Here is a 27286-nt window from a genome sequence, read left to right on the forward strand (position 1 = left end):
AAGTGAAATATTTTCAAAGGGGGGAAATATGTTACTATGGGGTTAAATGTTTCTGAAAATGTTTCTTAAAAATGTTTCTGAAATGTTTCTTAAAATCATGTAGAGGTAGGCCACAAGAATGCTTGGTATTAGGGATGGTCTAGCAAGCTGAAATGTTTACGGTAACGGGAACTGGTACTTGGGGTCTCCAAGATACCCACCCAGAGATAAGATTCGGACATGTTCGTGCAAGGATGAGCTAACTCTCATGAAGCAATATGGACAAAGTTAATGAAGCAATATTAATGAAACAATATTGATAAGGTTGTTACAGTGATTACTGCTACAGCTGAAATTGTAGAAATATGTGCACTTTGGACAAAGACAACGGAACTAGATTTGGGTTGCTGATACCTCTAGTTCCCCCACGCTTCAATAAAACACCTGCATACAGTCAATATACAATTATGTGTTTTCCTGAATGCTAACGAAGACAGATCAAAAACTTCCAAAACACCAAAAATCTGATATCCCCCTAAAATACAAAGATTCTGCTCCCACAAAAAAACAAAACACCAACGTTTAGACCAATAAAGCTCAGAAACTCCAAGATTCAGCCCCGTGAAAATCGTGCATCTCCCTGCCCGGGCACTCGCTGCATGGGGGGGTGAGGGGGGCAATGAGGCCGGGCCGGAGCAGGGGGTGCCTGAGAGAGGCCCCGAGCCCGGGGGAAGCCCCTGCAGAGCCATGGAAGTGGCTCCTGGCCGGACTCGGGGATCCCCCTGGCGATCCCCGCTGGAGCAGCCTGCTCCTGAGGGACTCTGGCCCCTGGCAGGGACCCCAGGCTGCAGCAGGACAAGGATTCCTGTCCCTCAGGGGGAGGCACTGACATGACCTGACTGTGACCCCCATCCCTGTGCCTCTGGGCGGGGAGGGGGACGGAGAGGGGCACAAAGTTAAGCCCGGGAAGGAGGGACAGCTGGGGGGAAGATGGATTTCCGGAGGAATTACTTTACTTCTCATTTTCTTCCTCTGAAATGTTTGAAAACAAATTCAAATAAGTTCCCCAAGTCAGGTGTGCTGTGCCCGTGACCAAGGATTGAACTGTCCCCACACTCATCCAGACCCCCGAGCCTTTCCTTGTGTATTCTGCTCCACGCCCGGGACAGGAAGGAGAGTCACAGAGTTTTGGCCTCGCTCCGGCATAGCCCTGCTCCATCCCGGACTCACCCCCAGCTCGCAGCGCCCTCAGCTCCCGGGCACCCCGAGCTCCCGGCGCTTCAGCGCAGCGGCGCTTCCTTGGCCTCCTGCCCGGGCCGGGCCCAGCGCCGGGGCCGCTCCTCAGCCCAGGCTAACGAGAAATGGCGGAGCTCACCCCAAGGAGAGTCCGTGCCGTGTGCAGAGCCCGCCGCTGGCTGCGATTGGCTGCTTCTGCCGTCACTCGTGGCTCTGGCGCGCGCTGATTGGGCAGAGCGGGGACAAGCCCGGCCCCGCTGGCGCCCCCAGGGCGGCCGTGGGGCAGGAGAGCCGCCATTGCCGGAGCGTCTGTGCGGGCCCGGCAGCGGCGGCAGCAGCGGCCGGAGCCCGGTGAGGCGGCGGCGGAGCTCGGAGGCGGCCCCAGCGCAGCGTCCCGGGCACAGCGCAGCCACCTCCGGCCTCCCGACAAGAAGCGGGACGAGCCAGCGCTGCTCCGCCACCGCCTCCTGCCGAGGCCCCAGCGGCAAGGAGACCGCGGGCAGCCGCTCCCGCAGCGCCCTCAGCCCAGGGCCAACACGGGCCGGCCACGGCACAAGCCACCCGCCACAGCCCCCTGCCGCCCCCTCCCGGGCCCGCAGCGAGCCCCGAGCCCCCGCAGAACCGAGCGCGGCTCCCACCTGCGATGGCCGGGGCCGCCTCCGAGCTCCGCCGCCGCCTCTCCCGTTGTTATCAATGAAATTACAATTTTGACAGCTAGGTCCCTTGGGTTAATGGTAGTTTAATTAAAAATGAATACAATTTAGTAAATTGAATAGTAATTTGATATAATAAAAGAATACAGTTTAGTAAAAGAATATCATTTAGCAAAAAATTACAATTTATATCTATAATTTGCCAGTAATTAAGTATGATTAAAGCATAAGCAAAACCGACCGGGGTACGGCTTCCTCACCCTGCCTCATGTACAGAGCAAAGCACTTCAAGCTAAACTGATATAGTGTATGCTTATACATATTCATTAATGCTTCCTGTAAATTTCCTCCTATTTCAAATTTTTCTGACTTTACGTCACTTTTCTTCACGGCACATGCTTCACTTGTTGTTAGGGGGTCTTCAGTCTTCTTTTGGGGGTCTTTTGGCAAAGGCTTCTCCTCTTCCTCATTGTCCTTTGGATAACCTTACAGGTTTGCATGTGCGTACTAAGCGTTGTGTTAGGTTACTCTACTAATTAGTCTGATATTTACTGGGTTTTAGGCCCAATGCTTAAAGTCGTTCTAATTTTGTCCATCTCAAGGCCGTTTTGGTCTTGAGACATCACTTATCTTCTAAACTACATCCTGCACCTTAATTTTAATTTTAATGCAAAGGGGTACATCTGCCTCATAACACTGATTCTTTTGGTTGCTTCTAATAATAACTTGCCAAATAGTTACAATTTAGTCAGCACGAATCAATTCCATTTATTTTAATACCCCATTTCTCTTTTTGATTACATTTATTCGTACTTTTAAAAAAAAAAAATAAACTTGAATCTTATTTTTTTTATCTTCTCTATAATTTCATTTCTTGCATTTAGTTTATTTCATTTCTAATTTTTTAACATTTTTCATGCTGTATCAAGCTTTTTGCACTCTCTTTCAAGTTTAGTTAACTTTTTTTTTTGAGCTGTTATAGTTTCTTTTTGTTCAGTATTCCTTGAATTACTGAATGGATTAGTCTAATAAGGCATGAAATTATACAAAATAGAAACAATAATCTTAATATAAAACACTATACCATAAATTTTAACTTTTTCCACTAAGTACTTCTAAAAAGGTTATCTCACTAATCAGTCTTCAAAATAAAATTCTATTTTTGAACTGGTATATATATCTTTAGCAGATTTTGTGACGGCTCTTCTATAATCATTTATCTTTACACAACACTCAGATTTGTTAAACTTTCTACAAATTCCCTTTTCTTCAGCTAACAAATAGTCCAGGGTAATTCTGTTTTGATAAACAAATGCTCACATTTGTGAATGTTGCTTGGCCAGCAGCTTTAGGACAGTAGAGGTGTGGTTTGAAACAACTTTAACTACTGTCTGCAGCTTTATGAACTGATTCAATAGATAGATTTGGGTTCTATATCTCTAAGATCCATCTGCAGCTCAAGTGGCTGGGTCATCTCTCTGCAGGCCATTTGTCTTCATTTCTGGTTTCTTCTTGCTTTTGGAAAGTCAAGGCTCAAGTCTCTTTTATTGTTCTTTAATGTTTCATAAAGTGGTGTACTTAACATATTGCTCCTGGACCTCGAAGAAGGAGGGTCATGTAACTCTTAAGATACAGGTTCTTCTCCACCTTTGAGGTAATTCACTATATGCTCTTTACTCACAAATTTAATATATTCTATCAGGGGCTTTCCATTTGTTACTTGTTGTACCTGGTTGTTCCAAATAGAATTTTAGGTCACTTATGGATTGGTAAGGGTTAGCTCCAGAACTTTTATATCAGCACAAATCAACATGGTTATCCTACAATTAGTTTCTTTTTGTCATTCTCTAATATCCAGCAGGAGTTTTTGGTGGCCAGGTGTTAGTATTGTTATCTGATACAAACTGTTTTAATTATTTGATGATTCAAAATTTATCTTCCAGGTTATTTTAATGTCTTGGAAGTTTGAGTAAGATTTCATTTTAAAAATTGGTCTGGAGCTAGACTCTCACTTTCCCACAGCTATTTTTTTAACTATTTTAAGTCTTTCACAAATTTAACATTTAAGTAATTTTAGTTCTGTAACTACTTCTTGCATTTAACTTACAAAAATATTTTAGTTAAGGTTGGCCAATCTCAGTTGCTATACTGCTGTTTCAACTGTTCACACTATTTATTCATTTTGTCTAATTCTTTCTTTGGGATCTTTTTTATACTTCTATAAAATTACTGTGATTGTAACAGGCAGCATTGACATATGGATGTGCCACAAACACAGATTTTATCTTGTTTTTGCATTTGTCACATTTGTTTGCATTTGTCACATGGATCAGAATTATTGTGATTTTGTTTTTGCATAGTTTGTTTGCTCATTGTTTGCTTTTGTGCTGCTTGTTTTAATATCGCTTGTTTCTTTCTTATTTTTTTGGATTCTGTCCCATCCTGCTTTATGGTTTTGGCCAGTTGCCAAGGGTATCTTAATGAACACAGTGAAAATAATCCTCAGGAGTTTTCACTCTCTACCTTCCTCAAGGCCCCTTGGGCTGCAGCCAAGGGCCGAGGTGCCGCTCTTCTTGGTAGCAAAGTTTATACCCTGGGGTCTGGTCACTGACACGTTTGGTCTCACTGCTACCCTTGGCCTCATAAGGTTCCTATGAGCCACTTCAACTCTGCTTGTTTCAAGGATGGCACAGATTTCACAGCACTGTCTTACCTCTCTCTCTCTCTCTCTTAGTTATTTTTTTTTTCTTTTAATTTAAACTACTAAAGCTCCAGAGATGTGCCAACTACAATAAAAGTTACTTTTTACACAACTTCAGTTAGCAATTTATTAATAAAACTTTAATTAACAGGGGGTTCTTTTAGCACAATTTTTGCTGTTAAATAAATAAAACATTTAGTCAAAACCATTTATATTTACTATACAAAATATTGAAAAACAAACATATTTTAAAAATACGGAAATTTAAGGTTCTGTGAAAAAAAAACCTGCTACATGTTTTTAAAACTTATAATGCACATAACACAACTGTAACACGCCATTTAGATACTATATATTCATAAAATGTGTTTGTGCTTCACAGACTCTGAGCAAGGCAGAATTTGTCTTTTGAATGTGTAAATATAATAAACCAAACCAAATTAATGCCAGGTTGTAACAAATGGTCAGTTGTGTTATATGTTAGAGTTCACTTGGCACAGCCAGCACTGCACACTTTTCAGTTAAATGGGATTTAGGTAGTGCTGCTGTTTCTATTTCCAGCAAAATATCTTTAGGTGAAGGAAGAGTTTTACCTCTTTTTTTTTTTTTTTTCCTACTTTTTAGTTTGTAAAGGATACAACAGATAACTCTCGCTTTCTTGTGTTTTAGTAATAAATTTATCTTTCCCCCCACCCCGGGGAAGCTGCAGGGTAGCATAGTCTCTCTCTTCTTGATAAAAAGGTTCTTTTGAATTTACATACTGATTTAAAGCTTAACAAATCCAATCTTTAAATGATCCAAACTTTGGCCAATTCAAATTATATTTTTGGATCATTTTCTTTGTCTATTTAAACTAATAATAATTAATCATTTTCTGCTTGTTTTTCCTCTCCGGGATTCCCATGTATTCCATGTATTCCCCTAGATTGGAGTTCCTGGGTTTTGGCATCGAATTGTTATAAATGACTTTCAAATTTCCAAATAATCAATCTAATTAATTGATAATATACTTTAATAAATTGGATACAAAATAATAAAAGAATATAATTTAGTAAAAGAATACAATTTAGTAAGAAAGATAAAATTTAGTAGATATATTCAGATATATATTTATATATACACATGTGTGAATATAATTGGCCAGTGGTTACAAATGGTTAAGGCATAAGCAAAACTGACCCGGGGTACGGAGGGGGTTCCCCACCCTGCCTCACGTACAGAACAAAGCACTTCAAGCTAACCTTATATACTGTATGCTTATACATATTCATTTATGTTTCCCATATGTTTTCTCCTATTTCTGATTTTGCTGACTTTAGGTCACTTTTCATCACGGCACATGCTTCACTTGTTGTTAGGGGGTCTTCAGTCTTCTTTTGGGGGTCTTTGGCGAAGGCTTCTCCTCTTCCTCATTGTCCTTTGGATAACCTTACAGGTTTGCATGTGCGTACTAAGCGTTGTGTTATGTTACTCTACTAATTAGTCTGATATTTACTGATTTTTAGGCCCAATGCTTAAAGTCGTTTTAATTTTGTCCATCTCAAGGCCGTTTTGGTCTTGAGACACCATTTATCTTCGAAACTACGTCCTGTACCTCAATTTTAACATGTAACATCTGCAAAGGGGTACATCTGCCTTATGACACTGATTCTTTTGGTTGCTTCTAATAATAACTTGCCAAATAGTTACAATTTAGTCAGCACGAATCAATTCCATTTATTACACAACCTCCCGGGCCCGCAGCGAGCCCCGAGCCCCCGCAGAACCGAGCGCGGCTCCCACCTGCGATGGCCGGGGCCGCCTCCGAGCTCCGCCGCCGCCTCACCGGGCTCCGGCCGCTGCTGCCGCCGCTGCCGGGCCCGCACAGACGCTCCGGCAATGGCGGCTCTCCTGCCCCACGGCCGCCCTGGGGGCGCCAGCGGGGCCGGGCTTGTCCCCGCTCTGCCCAATCAGCGCGCGCCAGAGCCACGAGTGACGGCAGAAGCAGCCAATCGCAGCCAGCGGCGGGCTCTGCACACGGCACGGCCTCGCCTGCCTTGGGCTGAGCTCCGCCATTTCTCGTTAGCCTGGGCTGAGGAGCGGCCCCGGCGCTGCGCCCGGCCCGGGCAGGAGGCCAAGGAAGCGCCGCTGTGCTGAAGCGCCGGGAGCTCGGGGTGCCCGGGAGCTGAGGGCGCTGCGAGCTGGGGGTGAGTCCGGGATGGAGCAGGGCTATGCCGGAGCGAGGCCAAAACTCTGTGACTCTGCTTCCTGGCCCGGGCGGGGAGCAGAACACACAAGGAAAGGCTCGGGGGTCTGGATGAGGGTGGGGACAGTTCAGTCCTTGGTCACGGGCACAGCACACCTGATTTGGGGAAATTAATCGAATTTATTATGGAACGTGTCAGAGCAAGAAAATGAGAAGTAAAGTAATTCCTCCGGAAATCCATCTTCCCCCCAGCTCTCCCTCCTTCCCGGGCTTAACTTTGTGCCCCTCTCCGTCCCCCTCCCCGCCCAGAGGCACAGGGATGGGGGTCACAGTCAGGTCATGTCAGTGCCTCCCCCTGAGGGACAGGAATCCTTGTCCTGCTGCAGCCTGGGGTCCCTGCCAGGGGCCAGAGTCCCTCAGGAGCAGGCTGCTCCAGCGGGGATCGCCAGGGGGATCCCCGAGTCCGGCCAGGAGCCACTTCCATGGCTCTGCAGGGGCTTCCCCCGGGCTCGGGGCCTCTCTCAGGCACCCCCTGCTCCGGCCCGGCCTCATTGCCCCCCTCACCCCCCCATGCAGCGAGTGCCCGGGCAGGGAGATGCACGATTTTCACGGGGCTGAATCTTGGAGTTTCTGAGCTTTATTGGGCTAAATGTTGGTGTTTTGGTTTTTTGTGGGAGCTGAATCTTTCTATTTTGGGGGGATTTCAGATTTTTGGTGTTTTGGAAGTTTTTGATCTGTCTTTGTTAGCATTCAGGAACACACATAATCACAGACTGATTATATGCAGGTGCTTTATTGAAGCGCGCTGGAACTGGGGGTATCAGCAACTCAAATCTATCTCTGTTGTCTTTGTCCAAAGTGCACATATTTCTGCAATTTCAGCTGTAGCAGTAATCACTATAACAACCTTACCAATATTGCTTCATTAATAAATCTTCATTATCTTTATCTATATTGCTTCATGAGAGTTAGCTCATCCTTGCATGAACATGTCCGAATCTTACCTCTGGTGGGTATCTTGGAGACCCCAAGTACCAGTTCCCATTACCGTAAACATTTCAGCTTGCTAGACCATCCCTAATACCAAGCATTCTTGTGGCCTACCTCTACATGATTTTAAGAAACATTTTCAGAAACATTTAACCCCATAGTAACATATTTCCCCCCTTTGAAAGTATTTCACTTTTCTATAATAAGTGTAATGCTTTCACTATATACTGTCCTTTTTCTGAGTTTATACTTGATGTTCATCTTGGAATCCACAGTTGTCGTAAGCGTTGTTACACTCTGGAGGACTTGGAGATGACAAATGCGGATGTGGATCTCTGTCCCGTGTCAGCGCCTTTATTATCTTCTGGTTCCAGGATTCTGTTTTCTTTATCTCTCCTTTCAGAACTGCACAGATTAACCAGATTGCTAAGAACACAATCAGTAGGATTATCAGACTCTCAAGAATAGATTTGATCCAGGAGCTCACATTCCATCCCAACCCTTCAAAAATTTTATCTAATCAACTTGTTGTTAGATCTTCCCTCTCTTTCTGTGCTTCATGTTCTATGGGTTTTAATGGGCTAATGTTGTGTTCTACATCTGCAGTTCCATTTGGGATGTGGATGCAGCAGTGATCAATTTGTCCTTTTAGGTACCCGCATACTCCGTGTTCTTTCAACAATAACATATCTAAAGCCAATCTGTTTTGCAGGGTCATTTTAGTTGTGGCTTGTAATTGTACATTTAGCTCTCTAAATCCCTCTTTGGTAACTCTTGCCAGTCTCTTTCTACCTGACCTGTAAGTTTGTACAACATCTTTCTATTATTATAATTTGCTATTGGACCAAACAAGGATTCCAGAGCCCACTTAAATTTTACGCTACTGGAGGGTTCCTGCCATCTTTCTTCATCTTCAGCTTTGTTTTCCTGAACTTCTCATCTCATCCTTATTTGCAGAAGTTCATGTTCTCCCTTGGATGGGGACCTTTTCCAAATTGGGCATAAGGTGGGGAGGCCTAAAGTAATCTCTTTTACTTTTTCACCTACAGGCAAATGTGTTGTCCAGGTGCCATCGCTTGCTGCCCATCCAAATTGGCCTGGACTCTGAATTGTACTTGTGCTACATATTACCTTTTGGATCACTTGTCCTATCTTGTCATTTATTTCACCTTGTTTATGTTTGATTCCTCTGCAGGCACATCCAATTTGCAGAGCTACCACTAGTGGTGGCATTTGTTTTATTTCTTCATCATCAGAAGTACAGTCCTAAGTTTTGTTCCATACCCACCAATTCACTTTGTCTGCCTCCATTCTACTACTGGTTGCATTGTTCCATACCCCTGGATCTGTTTCATTTTCAGAGCCTTCCCACTTAATGCACCAAGGGCTATCTGCCATAGATTGGAATTTCTGAAGCACACTCATTGACCATGCACTGTCCCAAGCTTCAGCCCGATCTTTTCCTTCCTGTCCTTCTCGCTTCCGCTTCAACACAGGAATATTTTCTTTAATGACCTTTGCTATCTTTTCATAACACCATCCATAATTCCCTAATCTCCCATACCAGCCTAGTTTTGGTTCATACTTTCCTCCATTTTCATGACAATCCCATCTAGATGAATACTTTGGCTTCACAGCATTTTCAAACACTGTCTTATTTGGGTACTCGTAATCTATTTGCAATACACAGCTCACATTTTCATTTTTATTCTTTTGTATTTCAGGTAATGTTGATGTTATAATTCCCCAATTTATTTGGTCTCCTGCTGCCTTTGGTATAGGCAGACAGGCAGTTATTTTGCTGGTGTTTTGCATGTTGGCAAAATCTTTAATTAATCCAATCATCCCATTTTCTGCCTGGATAGTATTAGAGACTTTTATCACTTGTGTTTCTGGCTGCACCCCCACATCCCTCTTCATTCCAAAATGAAGAGTTGTCAGCTGATCCTTTTGCATTTCACATCCCAAAGTAACATTGATTCCAACTGATGGCCCTAAAGGCCATAAAATAATCACCATTACAGTCACCAGCAACCTAGACATTTGAAACAATCAAACCCGCTTTATCTGCAGCTTTGTTGGCCCTACAGTTTGTGCAGTCCACAGTGCAGGGGAAACCTTCTTCACTCTGGTGTAATGTATGCAGGGATCCAGTCCAGCTCCTTTGACTGCTGTCAAGGTAGTTAACAGTACCTGATAGGGTCCATTCCACCTTTCTTTTAATGGTTCTTTGTTCCAGCTTTTAACGTACACTTCATCTCCCGGGGGGATGTCATGAACTGGATTCTCAAGAGTCAGCGGCCTGTTCCACACAAGGGTGCTCCGAAGTCGAGCTCGAGCTTTTCCAAGAGACAGAACATAATTCTACACCTCTTGCTTCCCTGTAACATGTACATTTGGATTAGGTTGAGGGGATTCATATGGTTTCCCATCCAATATCTCATAAGGACTGACTGACATCCCGCTTCTAGGCTTTATCCAAATCCTCAGCAGTGCTATTGGTAAAGCTTGTGGCTGCTGCAATTTAGCCTCTTGGCATATTTTGCTGATTTGCCTCTTCAATGTCTGATTCATCCTCTCTACCTGTCCACTGGATTGGGGTCTCCATGGTGTATGGAGATCCCAAGCTATTCCCAGCAACCTACTCACCTCCCTCACTACTGTGGCTGTGAAATGTGGGCCCCTATCTGATGATATTCCTAGAGGCACCCCAAATCTTGGAATGATTTCTTGCAGTAACCACTTGACTGTCTCCTTTGCTTGATTTGTGCAACAGGGAAGAGCTTCTGGCCATCCTGAAAATGTGTCAACCCCTACCAATAGATATTTGTATCCTTGACTTCTTGGTAATTCTACAAAATCTACTTGCCAATAATCTCCTGGTTTTCCCTAATTGTGCCTGTCATCTAGCCACTGGATTGTTCTTCAAGCAAATTTCACATTTTGACATTAATGATTTTGGATTTTTAACATCCATACTGAAATTAAATTTTGTTTTATCAATTTAATCAGTGCCTCTGCACTGCAATGACATTCGTTATGTTTAATTTGTAGAACTTCTCTCATTATCAAGGGGGTACCACTACTTGTCCCTGTGTAGTCACATACCACCCTTCTGAATTCTTCTGTGCATTCAGTGAGCGTCCCAATTTCTCATCCTCTATTGAATATTTTGGGCCTGGAGGTAAATTGAATTGAGATATATTAGTTTTTAAAGGTATCAATGCCATTGCAGTTTGCACTTCTTGAGCAGCTTGTCGGGCTGTCCAGTCTGCTTTCCGATTTCCGTCATGAATTTTGGAGCTTCCTGATTGGTGAGCTTTGCAGTGCATGATTGCTACTTGCTCAGGCTTTTGTACTGCTTTTATTAATTGCAGGACTGCATCTTGATGTTTAATGTGTGTACCTTGAGGAGACAGCAGTCCTCTTTCTTTCCACAGTGTCCCATGTATATGCACCACTCCAAAAGCATGTTTTGAGCCAGTCCATATGTTTACCCTTTTCCCTTCACTTAATTCTAGTGTTCTGGTTAAGGACAACCAGTTCTGCCCTCTGGGCAGATGGATTTGGTGATAATGCTTTTGCCTCCACTATTGTACTGACTGTTGTTGCCTGGGGGTCCCAGAGCATCTTCCTTTCTGCCGACTTCTCCTCCATTTGTCTTATGCTTGGTCATGGGAAGTCTGGTTTGGGGGGAAAAAACAAGGGGTGACCACCTAGGATTCAGGGTTCCTCCTGCCCAAGTCCATCTCTAGAAGTCATCAAGTGTCTTGTGTCCATGAAAATCTCCAAAGCATTAGGACTGAGAGGAAAAAATCCCTCCCTGAGGTACCCCTTCTGTGGGGTCCCCACTTTGGTGTCCCAGGTCTTCCCCCTGTGCAGGCTCATCCCTTCTCCGGGCTGCCCCTTCTCCAGGCTCCCCTCCCTCCCGGCTCTCGGGGTCCCCCCTCTCCAGGCCCCCATTTCAGGCTCCGGGACTCCCGGGGCTCCCCCCTTTTCGCTGCTCCCCTCCCCCTGCCGGTACCGGGCATCTCAGGTCAGCTTTGGAGTCCTGCAAGATCCAAACATCGCTCTGCCCTGCCCGTGCCCAGAAAAAGGAACAGGGGTCCCCAAAGATACTTCGAGTGAGCTCCAAATATCCCTTCCCCTTCAAACAAATCCTGCCAGGACGGCCCAAGACCTTCGGGGCGAGGTTCCCGTCCCCGGTGAGCTGCGGGATGCGGGGCCCGATGCTCCCGGCGCGAAGGGGCTGCAGATCCAGAGAGCGATGGACGCACGTGGGGCCTCCTCTGCTGCTCCTCTTGCAGTTCCTGCTCCTCCTCTACCCCTCCTCTTCCTCCCGCTCCTCCTTCTCCTCCTTCCCCTCCTCCTCCATCTCTCGGCTGCTGGCGAGGAGCTGTGGGGTGAGCGGAGCGGGGCCGGGAGGCGGTGGGAAAGGGCTGGGAGAGGGGGATGAGGGGAGCTGGGACAGGGGGAGAGGGGTTCTCAAGGAGGGACTGCCAGTTAAGCCCAGGAGCCCCAGATGCCCTCCGTGTCCTGGCAGCCCCTGCCGATGCTGTGGGGACCGGGCCGTGCCCCAGTGCCGGCTCAGGGGGTGCTCCAGGCTGACGTGCTCCACCTGGCAGCTGGAGCTGAGCCCGCATTGCCGGGGGCGGTTTCCAGCAGCACCAGGAGCTGCTGGCTCCAGTCCCCGCTGGGGAGCACGGCAGTGGCCAGCACGTGGCCCGAGAGCTGCTGCTGGCCCTGGGAGCAGCTCAGCTGGATGTGGGCAGGGGAGAAATCCATCAGGGAGCAGAGCAGGCGGCCGGGGCCGGGCTGGGAGCTCCAGGGCTCCAGCGAGATGGACACGCTGGGATGGGCAGGGGGCTTGGGGACCCCCCCAATGTGGATCTTCCTCCCCACAAGCCGCAGGGAATCGCTCCAGGGATCGAGTGCTGCGGGACAGGGAAGCATATTTCTTTCATCCCAAGCCCACCTTTCCCTCTCCTCTCTCCCCCTTTCTCATTGTTCCCCCAATCCATTCACCCCTCTCAATGTAATTTGGGTTTCCCAGTACCTTCCCCCACACTTTGGGGGTTTCAGCCCTCTCTTTTTCCCCACTTTTGCCCCTTCCCAATCATCCCTCCAATCTCCAACCCCCTCCTCCATGCTTCGATTTGGGGTTACCAGGCCCCTCCTGCTCAGTCTGGGTGTCTCATCCTTACTTTCACAAAGTTTGGGAAGATCCTAGCAGATTTTTTTCTGGGAGGAATCCCTGAGTTACAGGATTTTTGGGGTGTAGGTTTGAAGGGGGACAGCTCTGTCTGGCATTAGTTTAACCCATGGTCTGCCGGGAAAGCAGAAAAACGTTTCCCATTCCCATCCTTTCCTCATTTGCACTGGTTCATGAGCTGCTTTCTTGTTTCCTTTGGTATCTGTTCTCATCTATTTGCCAACAGCAGTTTGAATCATTTACTCTTCCACAAATTCTGCCTCCTGCTAATAGATAATGTGATCCCATCCCATGGTGAAATGTTGTGTTCCTCATCTGAGTAGATTGGCTGGGGGGAAGGTCAGGAGCTGGAGCTGTGTGGTTGGTTATTATTTCAATGGCATCCTGTAATCTAATTATCCCATTGAAATGATAAATGGTTTCTCTGGTATCTGATATGAATTCATCGGGGTTCCCAGGGTCTGGTCCATGGTGTTGCAGGATTTGTTCTGGTGGCTGTTCATCTTTTCCCCATTTTTGGGTGCTCCCTCCAGCCAGGGCTGTATCAATTGTCAGCTTTTCTCTCATTAAATCATCACATACTTGGATTCCCAACTGATTTTTCTCAAATTGTGGTAGCAGAAAACCCCAATGGTCTGATACACCCTATATAACATAGATAGTGACAGCACACGTTGGAGTGGGGACAGGGATGATTCTCTCCCACATGTTTTAGTGAAGTTTCCACAACATTCCCTATTTTCTGGTTTTTTTTTGCAGAGTCAGATATCTTCACAATGGGCTCTGCCTTTATCTGTGCAAATTCCATCTGTGCAAGCAGGCAGAGCTTGGGCTGAGGGGCAGAGGGAATCAGCCCAATTCCTCCTGCAGGCAGGAAGCCCCTGGGCCATTGTGCAGGCTTTGTCCCATCAGTGTTAATTTGCATTTCTAAAGCTCCTCTCCTGGCTGCCTGGAACAAAGCTTCTCTTCCAGGGCAGACATCCCGTGACTCACATGTGCCCCGCCACAGAGTCTGCTATTTTATTTTTTTTTAAACAATATTTTATTAATTGTTTATGTGTAAAAGCTCCAACTTTAAAGCTCTTCTAGTTTTCAAAGTGCAGCTTAGAGGTGAACATAAGATAACCCATACCATCATTTTGCCATCACTACGAGCCACACACAAACATAAAAAGAGAAATTACAAAGCAGTCAAGTGGTTTCTTTTTCTTCTCCTAGGACTAAAAACTGATTCTCACACCACTGGCCCAAACAGAACCAACCATATAGAAGTAAAATTATTACAAAAAATTAGTCTAAGAGTGTAATCTTTTCAGTGAAACTGTGAAAAGCAAAAACTCTTCAACAGTGTCCTTAGAGAAATAAGGCATTACTTGATTCTGGTCAGAATGTGCAACAGGAATAATTTCATGCACACTTAGGCTGGGTGTGCAGAGAAAATCATTCCATGACACGTGAGTTTGACTAGATTTTTCTAAATTTATATAGTCTGACCCCATAGAAATCCATTGGTTTAATGTTCATTGGTTTGAAGGTGTGGAGTTGTTAGGATTTGGTTTCCTGTTGCACGGGGATTTCTGTGCCTGTGATGTGAATTAGGTGGGCACTCCTGGATTTCCTGCTCAGCCTTTTCCAGACCAGGTGTCTCCAGCTGTGCCTGGGGCAGTGTCTGGGGTGGATGTTGGTTGATGTTTGCTGCTGGGTGTGGATGTTTTGTTGATGGTCGTTATCTGGGTGGGAATCTTTTGGGCTATTCCCAGTCTGTTGAGATGTTAAACACATCTCTGCTGAGTGGTGGAACATCCCTTAAAAGACACCTTTAAAATTCCTTTCCCCAAGGCAAAGGCAAACCTAGTGTGACCAGAGAAATAAGATTTGAAGCCATTTTAAAGTTGGTCTACTTTCCCAGCAGCTAATCCCAGGCAGGGCAGAGTGTGAGTGTAATTGAGAGGCAGAGTGGAATTGTCCCAGTGCCTTCCCCAGCAGCTGTGGCGAGGGCAGGCACAGAAAGGGCTGAAGCTGCAAGAGTGAGAGCAAGGATTGTCCCGCAGTGGCTGGAGATGGCAAAGGAGGGTGGCCAGGCCGAGGATTTGAGCAGAGGATCTGTGGGCAGGCCCAGGGGCTTCCCCCGCTGGGGAGCCCTGGCTGCTGCTGCGTTGCCTTCAGTGCAGGCTCAGGGGTGGCCTGTTTAATATTCCCTTCCAATTCAGATTTCTGAGTCTGCAAGAGCCATGGCTGGGGCATCAATCATTTTATTTTTTCATTTTGTTAAGTTTTGTTTTCTTTCTTGTGTCCACTCCATAACATTGAGGCTATCTGGGGCTAAAAAACTCATACAATGCTCAGGCTAGAGCAAAGAATCCTCAGTCCAGCTCCAGCAATTCCCTGTTAATTGTAAGAATTGTTCCAGCACCTTTTTAGTCCTAGGAAACATTATTTCTGGTATTCCCTGGACCCTCTCTGAGTCAATTCACCACAAGCCTTCAGTCAAAATAGGTCCCAAATATTTAAGCATTTTCTCCACCATTTGCCCTTTCTTTATTTTCAGATACTCAAAGCTGGTTTTTAGCCTGAAAATAAAGCCATTTCACAGAGGCTTCCTCTACCTCTTCTCCTTGTCCTCCTGACTGGAGCAAGTCATCCACATCCTGCATTAAGCCAGTCCCTGGGGGTGAGGTCAATTCCTTTGATATTTCCTGCAAGGCTTGCCCCAGTCAGGCCGGTGCTTCCGTGCATCCCTGCAGAAGGACCGTCCATGTCTTGAGCATTTTCCCTTCTACCTCTTGTTGCCAGCCCAAGGCAGAATTCTGTTTGCATCCTGTGGAAGTGGGCAGATCCCCAGAAAGCATCTTTTGCATCAAGCTCTGAATGGCAACAGTGTGAGGAGGGCACCTGGTTCAGGATGGTGTAAGGATCTGAGAGTGTGGGGTGCCTTGGTTTCATCATCTCATTTCTTCTTCTTGGGTCCTGCAGCATTCTGTGGATTCCATTGGATTTCTTGCTTGGCAGGATAGGAGCATTCTAGGGAGCCATCCCTGGCTCCCCAAGCCGTGCCTTGAGCAGGACTCCCAGACAGGCTGTGAGCCCTTCCTTCCCTCCCTTGGAACAGGGGATTGCTTTTCGACACCTCTTGTCCTGGTTGCTTCAGGGAAATTTGGAGAGGCTCCATATCTAATTTTGCCAATTTCCCTGGGGCTGCCCACACTTGTGGGTTCACTTCAGCCGTGGCTCTGCCAGACATTTGACACAGAGGTACAACAGAACCAGCCTCTGTATCACCTTTTGCAACATTAATTTGCATTTCCCATTTAGCCATCAAATCCCTTCCCAGTAAATTGCAGTCACAATTGTGAGCGAATAAAACTTCCTGCATTTTAAACCCATCCCCCACATCTACTAATAGTGGCTGAATAAAACACACCCACTCATATTTCCCACTTAGTGCTTTAATTATTAAAATATTCCCAGCAATTTACCCCCCTTAAGTGTAAGATTCCGAGTGGATGGAGAGGCCCCTGTGTCCATCAGGAAAGGTCTCCTCTGGATCCAGAGCCACCCTGAATGTTCCCAAGGGCTGCAGTGTGGTGGGTCCCTGGTGGAATGGGAGCTGTGACACCGCTAAGAATCCGTGTCCATCAAGGGCTGGACTTGCTGGTGCTGAGGGTGCTCCTGTCTGTGCTTGCAGTGTCCTTGTGCCCTGCAGCTGGAAGGCTGATTCCTTGCCAGGGGCTGTTTGGGTGGGCTGTCCCCTGGCCAGGAGGGCAATGCCTGTGCCAGGTGCTTGTGGCCGAGGGTGTCCCCTGGGTGCTGGGACCCCCTTGGGCCCTGGGCTTGATCCCTCAGGGGCTGTAGGAAGTGTGCCATGGCCTTTGCCTTCAGCTTGGCCTTTTGCTCATCCCTTGCTGCATTCAGCTGCTGAGCCTTTGTGAGCAAGTGCTGCAGGGGCTTCTTGTGGCCCTGCTGCAGCCCCCCTCAGTGCCTGTGGGTGCTCATCGTGTGGCAGCTGCTGAGCTTTCTGCAAAATCCTTCCTTTCTCCAGGGACCCAACACAAAATGCTTAAAAGTTCATCTGGATCCTGTCAGATCTAATCCCCATTTCTGAGCTGTTCCTTCCTGGTGCTGGCTGTGCTGAGGCTCCCCTCCCCAGCCCGTATCCCAGAGCCGGTCCCTGTCCTGCCGCAGTGTCCAAAGGCGGCCCCCCCGGCGGGCAGGGCCGGCAGCTCCATGGGGCCGGGCAGCGGCCGGGGCGTCCCGCAGCCTCCTGGGGGCCGGGGGCCACTGCCGGCCCTGCCCGGGGGGTGCTGGGGTCAGGCAGCGCCCGGCGCTGAGCCCTGGCTGCCCCACAGCCCCGGCCCGGCCCCACAGCTCCCCACAGGCCCCCAGCCCGTGCTCCCGGTGCCGCAGCTCTGCGCCCGCTCCTGCCGCTCCCAGCTCAGAGAAACCCCCTGAAATCCTCACCTCCTTCTTTTCCTGTCCTGGAAAACTGGGATACAAAGCATCTGAGTCAGGTGGGAAATTCTGAGGATAAGACCCTTCTGAAAAATATCCCAATCCTCAGTATTTTTTTCTCTTCCTCCTCTTTTCCATCATCCTTTTTCTTCCCCCATAGAATCCTCCTGCTGCTTCTTGCCTTAAGCACATTCCTGCACACTCCCCTTCAGCCAATCCCTTCCCAGCACACCAACACCATCCATCCCCTTTTGTCTAAATCCCTTCTGGCCTTCCCTTTTTGCCCCCCTGGCTGTCCATGTCCTTAATTCCCTCTGGGAGAATGTGCAAACGACCTCCACATGCTCCCAAGGGACCCTTGAGAGATATTTTGGGATCCTCATCTCTTTTGCTGGGACCCCATTGTGGCTTTCCCTTTTGTCCCCTCCCTGGGTGCCCTGCCATGTTTACTCCCCGAAGATCCCACTGGAGTCACTGCTGAGATTTTCAGTGCTCTCTCCCTGCCGACTCTTGAGAGCCGCCCTGATCCGTCCCTCGTCTGTCTCCTGCTCACTCTCGGGTACCCAATCAATCCCCGGTGCCGCCGCCAGCCGAGGGAGCCGATCCCCCAAACTGGGTGAGGCACCTTCAGCTGCACTCAGTGCCCGCCGGCCCGGACGGTGGAAGGAATTGCGGAGGAGCCCCAAGGTGTGTGGAAAAATTGACATCCGCAGAGGTTTCTGTCCACAGGTAAGACAGAGGAGTCCTGTAAAAGTCATTTCATTCATAAAAAAGGGTGAGGCCATGAGACATTTCTAATGAGATTTCTCCAGTTGTTGGCAGACAGAGCCTCCTTTTCATCCTAATTTTCTTGGCCACATCTCCCTCTCCCTTTCCCCATTGGCTGAAGTACTGGAGAGGTACAGACTTCCCAATGCACCTCCTACATACCCCCTTGATATGCACCCCACTTTTGTATAGCTAACGATATTGATGGCTGCGTTAAGTCTTTGTTGTTCTTCTGGAAGTTCATGAATTTAGCAGGACCTTGGCTGAGCAGCAGTCTGTGTCATCAATTCATAACATTTTGTGCAGCTGATGGCTCCTCCTGTCACTTCCTTATGTCCACGTCCCTGGCCCTATGTGCAGTGAGGTTGATGGGATCAGTTTGTAAAGAGCCTTTGTTGTTGTTCCTTTGCTGGGGTTCCCCCGTTTTGGGGCCATCCCCCCTGGAGCAGGGTGTCCCCCCTTGGTGCAGGCGCAGGGCTCAGGCAGGGCTGAGGCAATCAGAGCGCGCGGCGCTGATGACTCATCAGTGTCCAGGCAGAGCCGCAGCTGCCAGCGTTCCCCAGCTGGAGCCCAGCTGCGCCCCTCCCCCCCGGGCCTTGGCGCCCCCCTTGAGGGGAATTTGGGGAGGTGGGAGGGGGGAGCGCCAAGGCCGGGCCCCCCCGCGCTGTGGTGGCGGGAGCGGCTGCAGTGGGGAGCGAGTGCGGGCGGAAGCGGCCGAGAGCCCAGCGCTGCCCCAGGCCGAGCTGGCCCAGCTCCATCCGTGCCCCTGCGGTGGGATGCTGTGGGACTGGGGGGGAAGAGGGAGGCGGCAGTGGGTGCTGGGCCTGGGGGCAGGAGGAGAAGGGAAGGAGAAGCAGGGCTGAGGAACAAAACGGTGAAAATATGTACCTGGGGTTTTGCAGAAGGAGGAGGAGGAGTGTGACGTAGAGCAGGAGCACAGGAGGAGGAGGAGTAGGAAGAGGAAGCAGCACAAAGTTCATCCCTGTATCTTCAGCTCCCCCAGCACCAGGAACGTTGTCCCCCCCTGCCCTTTCAGCAGGTGACTGGGGAGGGGGATCCACGATTTTCTTGGGGCTGAATCTTGGTGTTTCTGAGCTTTATTGGCCTAAATGTTGGTGCTTTGGTTTCTTGTGAGGAATGAATCTTTCTGTTCTTCAGGAGGTTTTGGCTGAATCTTGTTTGATTAGTTTTTGATCTGTGTTTGATGTTTGGAGGATGTTTGGGGTGAATGTTGGTGTTTTGGAGATTCTTACAGACACAAGATGCCCAATGACTTTCTGAGATGAACTTGGGCATGGAGGAGCCCCCAGTCCAAGGTGCTCTACTGTTGTTTTTTTCCCCCCAACCAGGATTTTTCATTCCCAAACTGTGCCCAGATGGAAGAGGAAGAGGAAAAGCCCCAGAGATGCCGAACAAGGAGGGGCTGCAAACCCAGTCCAGGGAGCTGCGAGGAGGAAAGATCCCCCCAGTGCCAGGAACACGGCCAGAGATCCAGCCAGAGCTCAGAGCTGGGGGAGAAGCCCCACAAGTGCTTGGAATGTGGGAAGGGCTTCAGGTACAGCTTTGAATTGATCCGGCACCAGAGGATCCACACTGGGGAAAAGCCCTACGAGTGTGGGGAATGTGGGAAGAGCTTCAGCCAGAGCTCCAACCTTTGGAAACACCAGAGGATCCACACGGGGGAAAAGCCCTATGAGTGTGGGAAATGTGGGAAGAGCTTCAGAGAGATCTCTCACCTGATGACACACCAGGTGATCCACACAGGGGAACGGCCCTACACCTGCTTGGAATGTGGGAAGAGCTTTGGGCGGAGCTCCAACCTGAGAAATCACCAGCGCATCCACACTGGGGAGAGGCCCTACGAGTGTCCCGAGTGTGGGAAGAGGTTTCAGCGCAGCTCCCATGTCCTCCTACATGAGCAGATTCACACAGAGGAGAGGCCCTTCCGCTGCCCCGACTGCGGGAAGGGCTTCAACCGTAACTCCACCCTCACTCTCCACCGGCGCATCCACAGTGGGGAGAGGCCCTACGAGTGTCCCCAGTGTGGGAAGAGCTTCTCCAGGAGCTCTCACTTGACCCGACACCAACGGAGGCACCAGTAAGGGAAGCCCTGCGAGTGCCCCGAGTGCGGGAAGAGCTTCGTGCGCTGCTCCAGCTCCATCCCCCATGGGAGGATCGGCGTTGGATGATCCCCAGTGACCCCCGTTGGGCAGAGCCCTGGTGATCCGTGTTCCTGGTGATCCGTGTTGGGAAGACACCTGGCTGGGAGGCTCCACATCTTCCTGGCTCCCTGTGGGCACCTGGATGAACACAGGGGAATGAAAATCCAACAGGATACAGAATGACAATGGGAATTGTTGACTTTCAATCCTCCAGAACCTTTTGCCCCTGCTTCAGGAGCTGTGTGGGCAGAGAAAAGGGGATGACACCAGGCTTGGGGGGCCCAAGGGGAGCACACACGCTCTCTGGGAGAGAGGACACCGCCCCCGGGATCCCCCCTCACCTTCCTGCACAGGAAGAAGCTGAGCCCCATCTCCAGGAAGACGAAGCCCAACACGGAGACTCCAATCCCCATCAGCATCTTGCTGTGGGCAGCGTTTGACAGCATCCCTGGGGGTCTGCAGAGGTCAGGACCCCCAAAACCTTTCACAGAGACCTCCCAAGCCCCTCCAAGGACCCTTCCAATATCTCCCAGCCCTCCCAGGACCCTCTGAAACCTCCTTTGGAGTCACTGATTTTAAAAAATCAGGTATTTTAGAAAAATTGGAGATCTTAGCTAGAGATAGGCCTTGCTGGAACTAGTTAGCGTTAATGATTGAGTGAGAAGCAGGATTTGAGATAATGAATCTCGGACTTAGGTAAAAAATTCCTTGTCATTGTATGTTTGTTCAGCTGTGCTTATAATGAGAGAAGAGAAACTGATCAACAGGTTCAGGAAGATCACAGACCTTACATCTGGAAACCCATTTAAAAGTCACAAGGGAGGAAACTGGAGTTGTACCAAATGTCATTTGTAATGTCAACCACTGTAAAGGTAGAAAGGTGAGAGTGAGGAAGAGCAGTTTTCCTTCATCTCTTGATGACCCCTCCTCACCAAAACAACGCCCTCCTCAAATTAGAGAGCCCACCACGCAGGCATAATGACTTTTTAAACTCATTACCATGAATTTTAATCCAAAGTGGAGCATGGGAGGTTTTAGCATTATGAATATGTACTAGTATTAATATGTATTAGTATTTTGGATATTTAAGACTTTTGTAAATAAATAGACACTGGAATCTTTTGTCAGCTTGCAGTGCGTATTAAGGGGTGACTCCTGCACTCACCCAGTGCTGTGATTAAACATCCACTTTGTAACTTTAAACTGTTGGAGAGGTTTTTTGTCCAATTACAGATTGATACTGATACTGGATCAATATCTCAATTTTTTGGTTAAATCACTGCCAGTCTCTTCCCAGCCTCCCCAGGACCCACCAGAGCCCCTCCTGTTCCTCTCAGGATCCCACAGCCCCCTCCCGATTACTCCCCACTGCCCCAGGACCCCCAAACCCTCTCCCAGTCCCTTCCCAGCCCCACCAGGACTCATCAAGACTCCTCCCAGTCTCTTCCCAGCACAACCAACCTCATCCCAATCCCTCCTTTCCAATGCCCAATCTCCTTCCAGCTCCTCCAGGCTCACTCAAATACCTCCCAGTGACACCCAGCACCCCCAAACTCCCTCCCAGTGTCCATCAGGACCCCCAGAACCTCATCCCACCCTCTCCAACATCCTTCAAACCCCTTCCCAGCCATCCTAAGCACCTCAATCCCTTCCCCAGTTTAAACCAGTCTATCTCAAACTCCCTCCCAGTTCCTCCCAGCACACCCCAATCCCCCTCTGGGCCCCCCCAGTGCCTCCCCCGCTGCCCCCGGCGCTGTGGGGGCCGGGCCGTGCCCCAGTGCCGGCTCAGGGGGTGCTCCAGGCTGACGTGCTCCACCTGGCAGCTGGAGCTGAGCCCGCATTGCCGGGGGCGGTTTCCAGCAGCACCAGGAGCTGCTGGCTCCAGTCCCCGCTGGGGAGCACGGCAGTGGCCAGCACGTGGCCCGAGAGCTGCTGCTGGCCCTGGGAGCAGCTCAGCTGGATGTGGGCAGGGGAGAAATCCATCAGGGAGCAGAGCAGGCGGCCGGGGCCGGGCTGGGAGCTGGAGGGCACCAGCGAGATGTACACGCCGGGGACATTGGGAGAAAACGGTGACAGAGTGGGATCAGCTGGAGGGGAACTGGGAGAGATGGGTGAAGAGTGGTGTGGCATTGGGAGGGACTGGGAGTGGACTGGCAGGGACTGGGGTGGCACTGAAAGAGATGAGAGTGGATGCTAGGACACTGGAAGAGAGTGTGGAGGTCTGGGAGTGAAGTGGGAATGAACTCGGAAGAGACTGGGAATGGGCTAAAAAGGAGTGGGAGTGACTCTGGGGCTTCTGGGCGGGACTGTGGTGGCACTGGGCGGGACTGTGGTGGCACTGGGCGGGACTGTGGTGGCACTGGGAGGGACTGTGGTGGCACTGGGAGGGACTGGGAATGAAGTGCGCGGCACTGGGAGGCTGAGTCCAGAGCGGGGCTCTCGGCTCTGTGGATCTGCCCGGCAACTGATGAGTCATCAGAGAGACGCGCTCTGATTGGCTGAGGGGCGAGGGGATCCACGGAGGGACGAGATGGACCCGGGGGCATTTGGGGTGACTGGGATGAGCTAGAACAGGCTGGGATGGACTGGGAGAGGCTGGGATAGACTGGGAGAGCCACGGGAGCCACTGGGAGGCCCTGGGGATCGGCAGATGGAGGGCTGAGGGCTCTGGGGTGATTCCCAGGGAGGTTTGGAGGGACCTCTCCCTGCCCTTGTCCTGACCCACGAGGATTTGGATTTTGTTCAGTTCAGTGGAATTCATGGTGATGTGGGGGGAGCTGGAGCAAAGCAGCTAGAAAGCACAGTGGGCTTGGGAGGGACTGAACCAGGGCAGGAGTTGGGGCTGCCTCGAGTGAGCTCTCACAGTGTGAACCTTCCTGGGGTCTTTCTAAGGGAATTTTGTTGAATTTTTACATTCTTTATTAAGCAGCAGAGTCACAAATGGAGCTCTGCTTTCAACTTGAAATGAGGGGATGGAACATGGGCACTGGGACTTCTGTAACCTTGTAAGAAACGGTCTGAAGATTCTCTCATCTGTCTCACAGCCGTCTCAAGGACAGAGACTGAGACCCTGAATATCACAAGGGACTTGGCTTGGGGGTTTGGGCCTAGCTGAGGTGGATGTTTGCTAAGTGATTGTTTGCAGATGGTTGCATGGTACACTGCCCTTGTTCCTGCTGGTGAGCAGAGGTTTTTGCGTGGTACCCAGTGCAATGGGTTTTCTACGACACATTACCCTCGTTCCTGCTGGTGAGCAAAGACTTGCAAGACATGGATCGCTCTGTACCCTACACCTGCTGCCTATGCAATGGAATTCATCACAATGATCATTAATCTCCTCTGTTTTTGGCCCTGTGCCCCTCGCTTTGCAAAAGACTATAAAATTATATCCCAAATTTACCTTCCTTTGAGATCTCCCCAGCGGACAGAAGACTCTGCGTCGTTGGACGGCTGAGTGGACTTCGATGTTGGTAGCTATAATCCCCTTACTCTCTTTTCCTTATGCTTTGCTTTCTCCTCTTTTCTCTCTATCACATATTAGTGCTGATGAGCACTCAATAAAGTGTGTTTTGCTGTTTAAGTCCTTGGTTTGCTGATAATCTTTTGTACTCTAAGACCGACTAAAAGAACCACATCACGAATCCCACCTTGCGGATCGTGACATAAATTGGCGTCACGGACAGGATTCTGAGAGACAGAAGGGGTTGCAGGTTGTTGTGCAGTCTGGATCAGGGGAAGGACATTTCGCTTCAGCCGCCCCTAGCCTGCCATGCTGGTGAGCAGTGTCTAGAAAGCAAGGGAGGTGACTCGAATTTCTCACAAACTGCACACGCCCAGGTGAAAAGCACCCCTACTCATTTGAGGGCTCTGTCTGCAGAATTTTACACAGGACCTTTGAGTACAAAAGGTGGGACTTACTGATTTTTTATATGCTGACTGCTTGGTGTAGTGGAGAGACAACCTGAATTTTGAACTAAAGGAATGCCTCCCAAGCAGATTTGGTCTCTCCACCCACGGCAGGGAGGAACACAGCGTTGGCTGTGTCTGATGTAGTGTGACTGAGTTTTACCTCCCTGTAGTGGTTCTGTGCAGTGTTGTGTGTTTTTGATGAATTCTGACTGCTTGGTGTAGTGAAGAGACAGCCTGAATTTTGAATTAAAGGAGTGCCTCCCAAGCAGATTTGGTCTCTTCATCCATACAGGGACGCGAAGGGTGACGTGGCAAAGGCTGCGTTTGTGCGTAACTTAAGTTTTACCTCCCTGTAGTGGTACTGGACCCTTCACACACAAAGATGAGTGAACACTCTGAAAACTCTAGTATAAAAGATAAAGCTGCATTCTTTGCTTTGTTAGCAAAACACAATGCTAAGCCCTCCCCAGCTGGGGAAGAATGGGCTCAAAATAATTGGTTCAACCTGGAAAATGTAACTGATAGAATTTGCTCCCTGCAACATGAGTCAAAGTTCAAATTTGGCCGTAATAAAACCATAATTTATTCTGTACTGGGAGCTTGCCTTACATCAGCTGTAGAGGCTCGCACGAGATGAAGGCAAAAAGAGAATGTAATTATACAATCCTTACAAAATTTAGTTGAAAGTTTGCAAAATGAAATTTATTTCTTATGACCTGCTCTGAGTGAGGAGTGTGCCAAAAATTCACAGTGTGCTGATTCCTGTAAGGAGTCACTGGAAAAAGAAACTCCTCAGATAAATCACATATATCCTCAAGCAGAATTACATTTGGTAAAAAATGGTGGTGAAAACTGTTGCTCCCAAATAAGACCTTTGATTAAAACAGAATATAACTACATCAATGATGAAGATTTTGATCCACATATAACCACTAAAGAAATCCCGTACACTGCTACTGAATTGGCTAAGTTAAAAAAGGAGTACGGGCGTCTCCCTCACGAGTCAGAGACAGAATACGTATTCCGAGTGTCTCTCACAGGGGGAGATCAAATTCAATTAACAGAACAAGAAGCAAGTGGTTACTGGGGACATGGTGTTTTCTTAACAACGGGAGATAACCACAACCCATGGTCCCTAACCCAGCGAGCTGCATATTGGGCAGGGGGACTTAACCCCCTGGAAAGGGGAGATCCTGTAGCTCTGACTGGCTCCCCAGATCAAATTCTAGAAAACATTCATAAGGCAGCTTGTCTACAACTGATTCACGAAAGAAAATTAATTACTGGTTCTGAATCACCAATGTTGTTACCTGTGAAGGCTGAAATTATGACCCCTTTAATTTGTGGCCTTCCAGAATCGCTTAAACCCACTGCTATCCTTCTCCAGAAAATGATAGCTGCCATAAGCCCAATAGAAAGACTGGACAGGCTTCTGGAAAACCCAAAAAATAAAAGTAGATCTGTTGATCCTGGATTTTCTCCGTACAGGAATCCTTCACCACATACGAACTCACAACTCAGTTTAGTTGCTGGAAATCACAAAATTTGGACATGGAGTGAAGTTGCAGAAGAGTTACTAAATTATAACAGAAAATATGGTCCTCTAAAAACCCCAGAGGAAAAGCTAGAAAGAACAAAGGGTGTTAGGCACATTGCCCCTCCCAACATAAAAACAGAAAAGGGTAGGCAAATTTCTAGCCGACAGTATTGGTGGAACTTGGGGCTGAAAAAGGGGATACCAAAGGGGTTAATGGATAACCTACCATTTGAAAAATTAAGTAAACTGGTTTCTCGGTGGCAGGATTCCAGCCCCATTGTACCAAGATGTACATTGTACCCATTCCACCTTCCCCAGAGAGTGAGCCAACACAGCCTTATGCACAGTATCTGGGTAGTGGGCCAAAGCAACATCACTCACAGGTTCTGGACAGTGAGCAGAAACAATCAGTTTCTGAGCAGTGGGTCAAAGCAAAATCACTCACAAGCTCTGGACAGGGAGCAGAAACAACCCCAAAGTTTAGCAATGGAATTGAAACATTTTCAGAAGCAGGGAAACTTGAACCCCCGTCTCTAATTGAAGGTGAGCATAGAGATGGGGGGAGCAATTGGATATATCTTGGACAGCTCACCCGCAATCGACAAACTGGAGATTTATTAATAACAGCAATAGTTGGTCCCAAGCAAACACTGGTCACTTTTGTAATAGACACTGGAGCCCAAATTTCTGCATTAACAAATACAACTGCCCAAAAGTGTGGAATTGTTCCAATAAAGAAAAGATATTGTGTCCTGAATGCTTTGGGAACTTCAGAAGCTATGAAAATAGCTTTTGTAAAAATCTTATTACCTGGAGAGGAAGAACAATTAACTATCAAAGTAGTGCTTGGAGATATCCCAAATGATTTATTGGGCATGGATGTTTTGGCTGGAAGGCAGTGGGAAGATCAGGACGGCCTATTGTGGTCTTTTGGCACATCACATCTTAACATTAACTTGCTCCAAGTAGCACCTTCCCTGCCGTACAGCAAAATCACTAATGTTAAACAATATCCTCTCCCTTCTGGTGCCAAGGAAGGTATCAAAACTGTAATTCAGGATTTACGAGATCAAGGGGTAATAGTTAACACTCATTCCCCTTTTAACTCTCCAGTGTGGCCATTGCAGAAACCTAATGGAAAGTGGAGACTTACCATTGACTTTCGCAGGCTAAATGCCAACACTGATTCCCTCACTGCAGCCGTTCCAAATTTAGCTGAATTAATAATATCAATTCAAGAAAAAGCTCACCCATTGATGGCAACTATAGATGTCAAAGACATGTTCTTTATGATACCTATACAGCCAGAGGACATGGACCGTTTTGCTTTTACTTGGGACGGTCAGCAATACACCTTCACCAGATTACCACAAGGGTACAAACACTCTCCCACCTTAGCTCACCATGCTTTGGCACAAGAATTAGACAAGATATCCAAGCCTGAGGATATAGCTGTTTATCAATACATTGATGACATTCTTGTGGGGGGAGAGGAAAAAGAAGTA

At 48.3% G+C, this 27286-nt stretch overlaps 3 protein-coding genes across 3 annotated transcripts in view; 2 read left to right on the plus strand and 1 right to left on the minus strand.

The window, feature by feature from the left end:
* The window catches only part of LOC131588581 (zinc finger protein 239-like), a 166786-nt gene that overhangs the window by 102088 nt on the left and 37412 nt on the right, over window positions 1-27286 (minus strand). The gene's annotated exons all lie outside the window — the stretch shown is intronic.
* The window catches only part of LOC131588529 (zinc finger protein 850-like), a 78077-nt gene continuing 69889 nt past the window's right edge, over window positions 19099-27286 (plus strand). The window contains exons 1-3 of the mRNA XM_058857424.1: window positions 19099-19212; window positions 19523-20028; window positions 20113-20271. Of these exons, the coding sequence (XP_058713407.1) occupies window positions 19550-20028; window positions 20113-20271 (638 nt within the window). The 5' untranslated portion in view covers window positions 19099-19212; window positions 19523-19549. The remainder of the gene's footprint in view (window positions 19213-19522; window positions 20029-20112; window positions 20272-27286) is intronic.
* Window positions 22374-27286, plus strand: part of LOC131588407 (serine/threonine-protein kinase PAK 3-like) — a 35048-nt gene continuing 30135 nt past the window's right edge. The window contains exon 1 of the mRNA XM_058857280.1: window positions 22374-22404. Within this exon, the coding sequence (XP_058713263.1) occupies window positions 22374-22404 (31 nt within the window). The remainder of the gene's footprint in view (window positions 22405-27286) is intronic.

The sequence above is a fragment of the Poecile atricapillus genome, chromosome 26 (assembly GCF_030490865.1).
Source record: "Poecile atricapillus isolate bPoeAtr1 chromosome 26, bPoeAtr1.hap1, whole genome shotgun sequence".
Lineage (NCBI taxonomy): Eukaryota > Metazoa > Chordata > Aves > Passeriformes > Paridae > Poecile > Poecile atricapillus.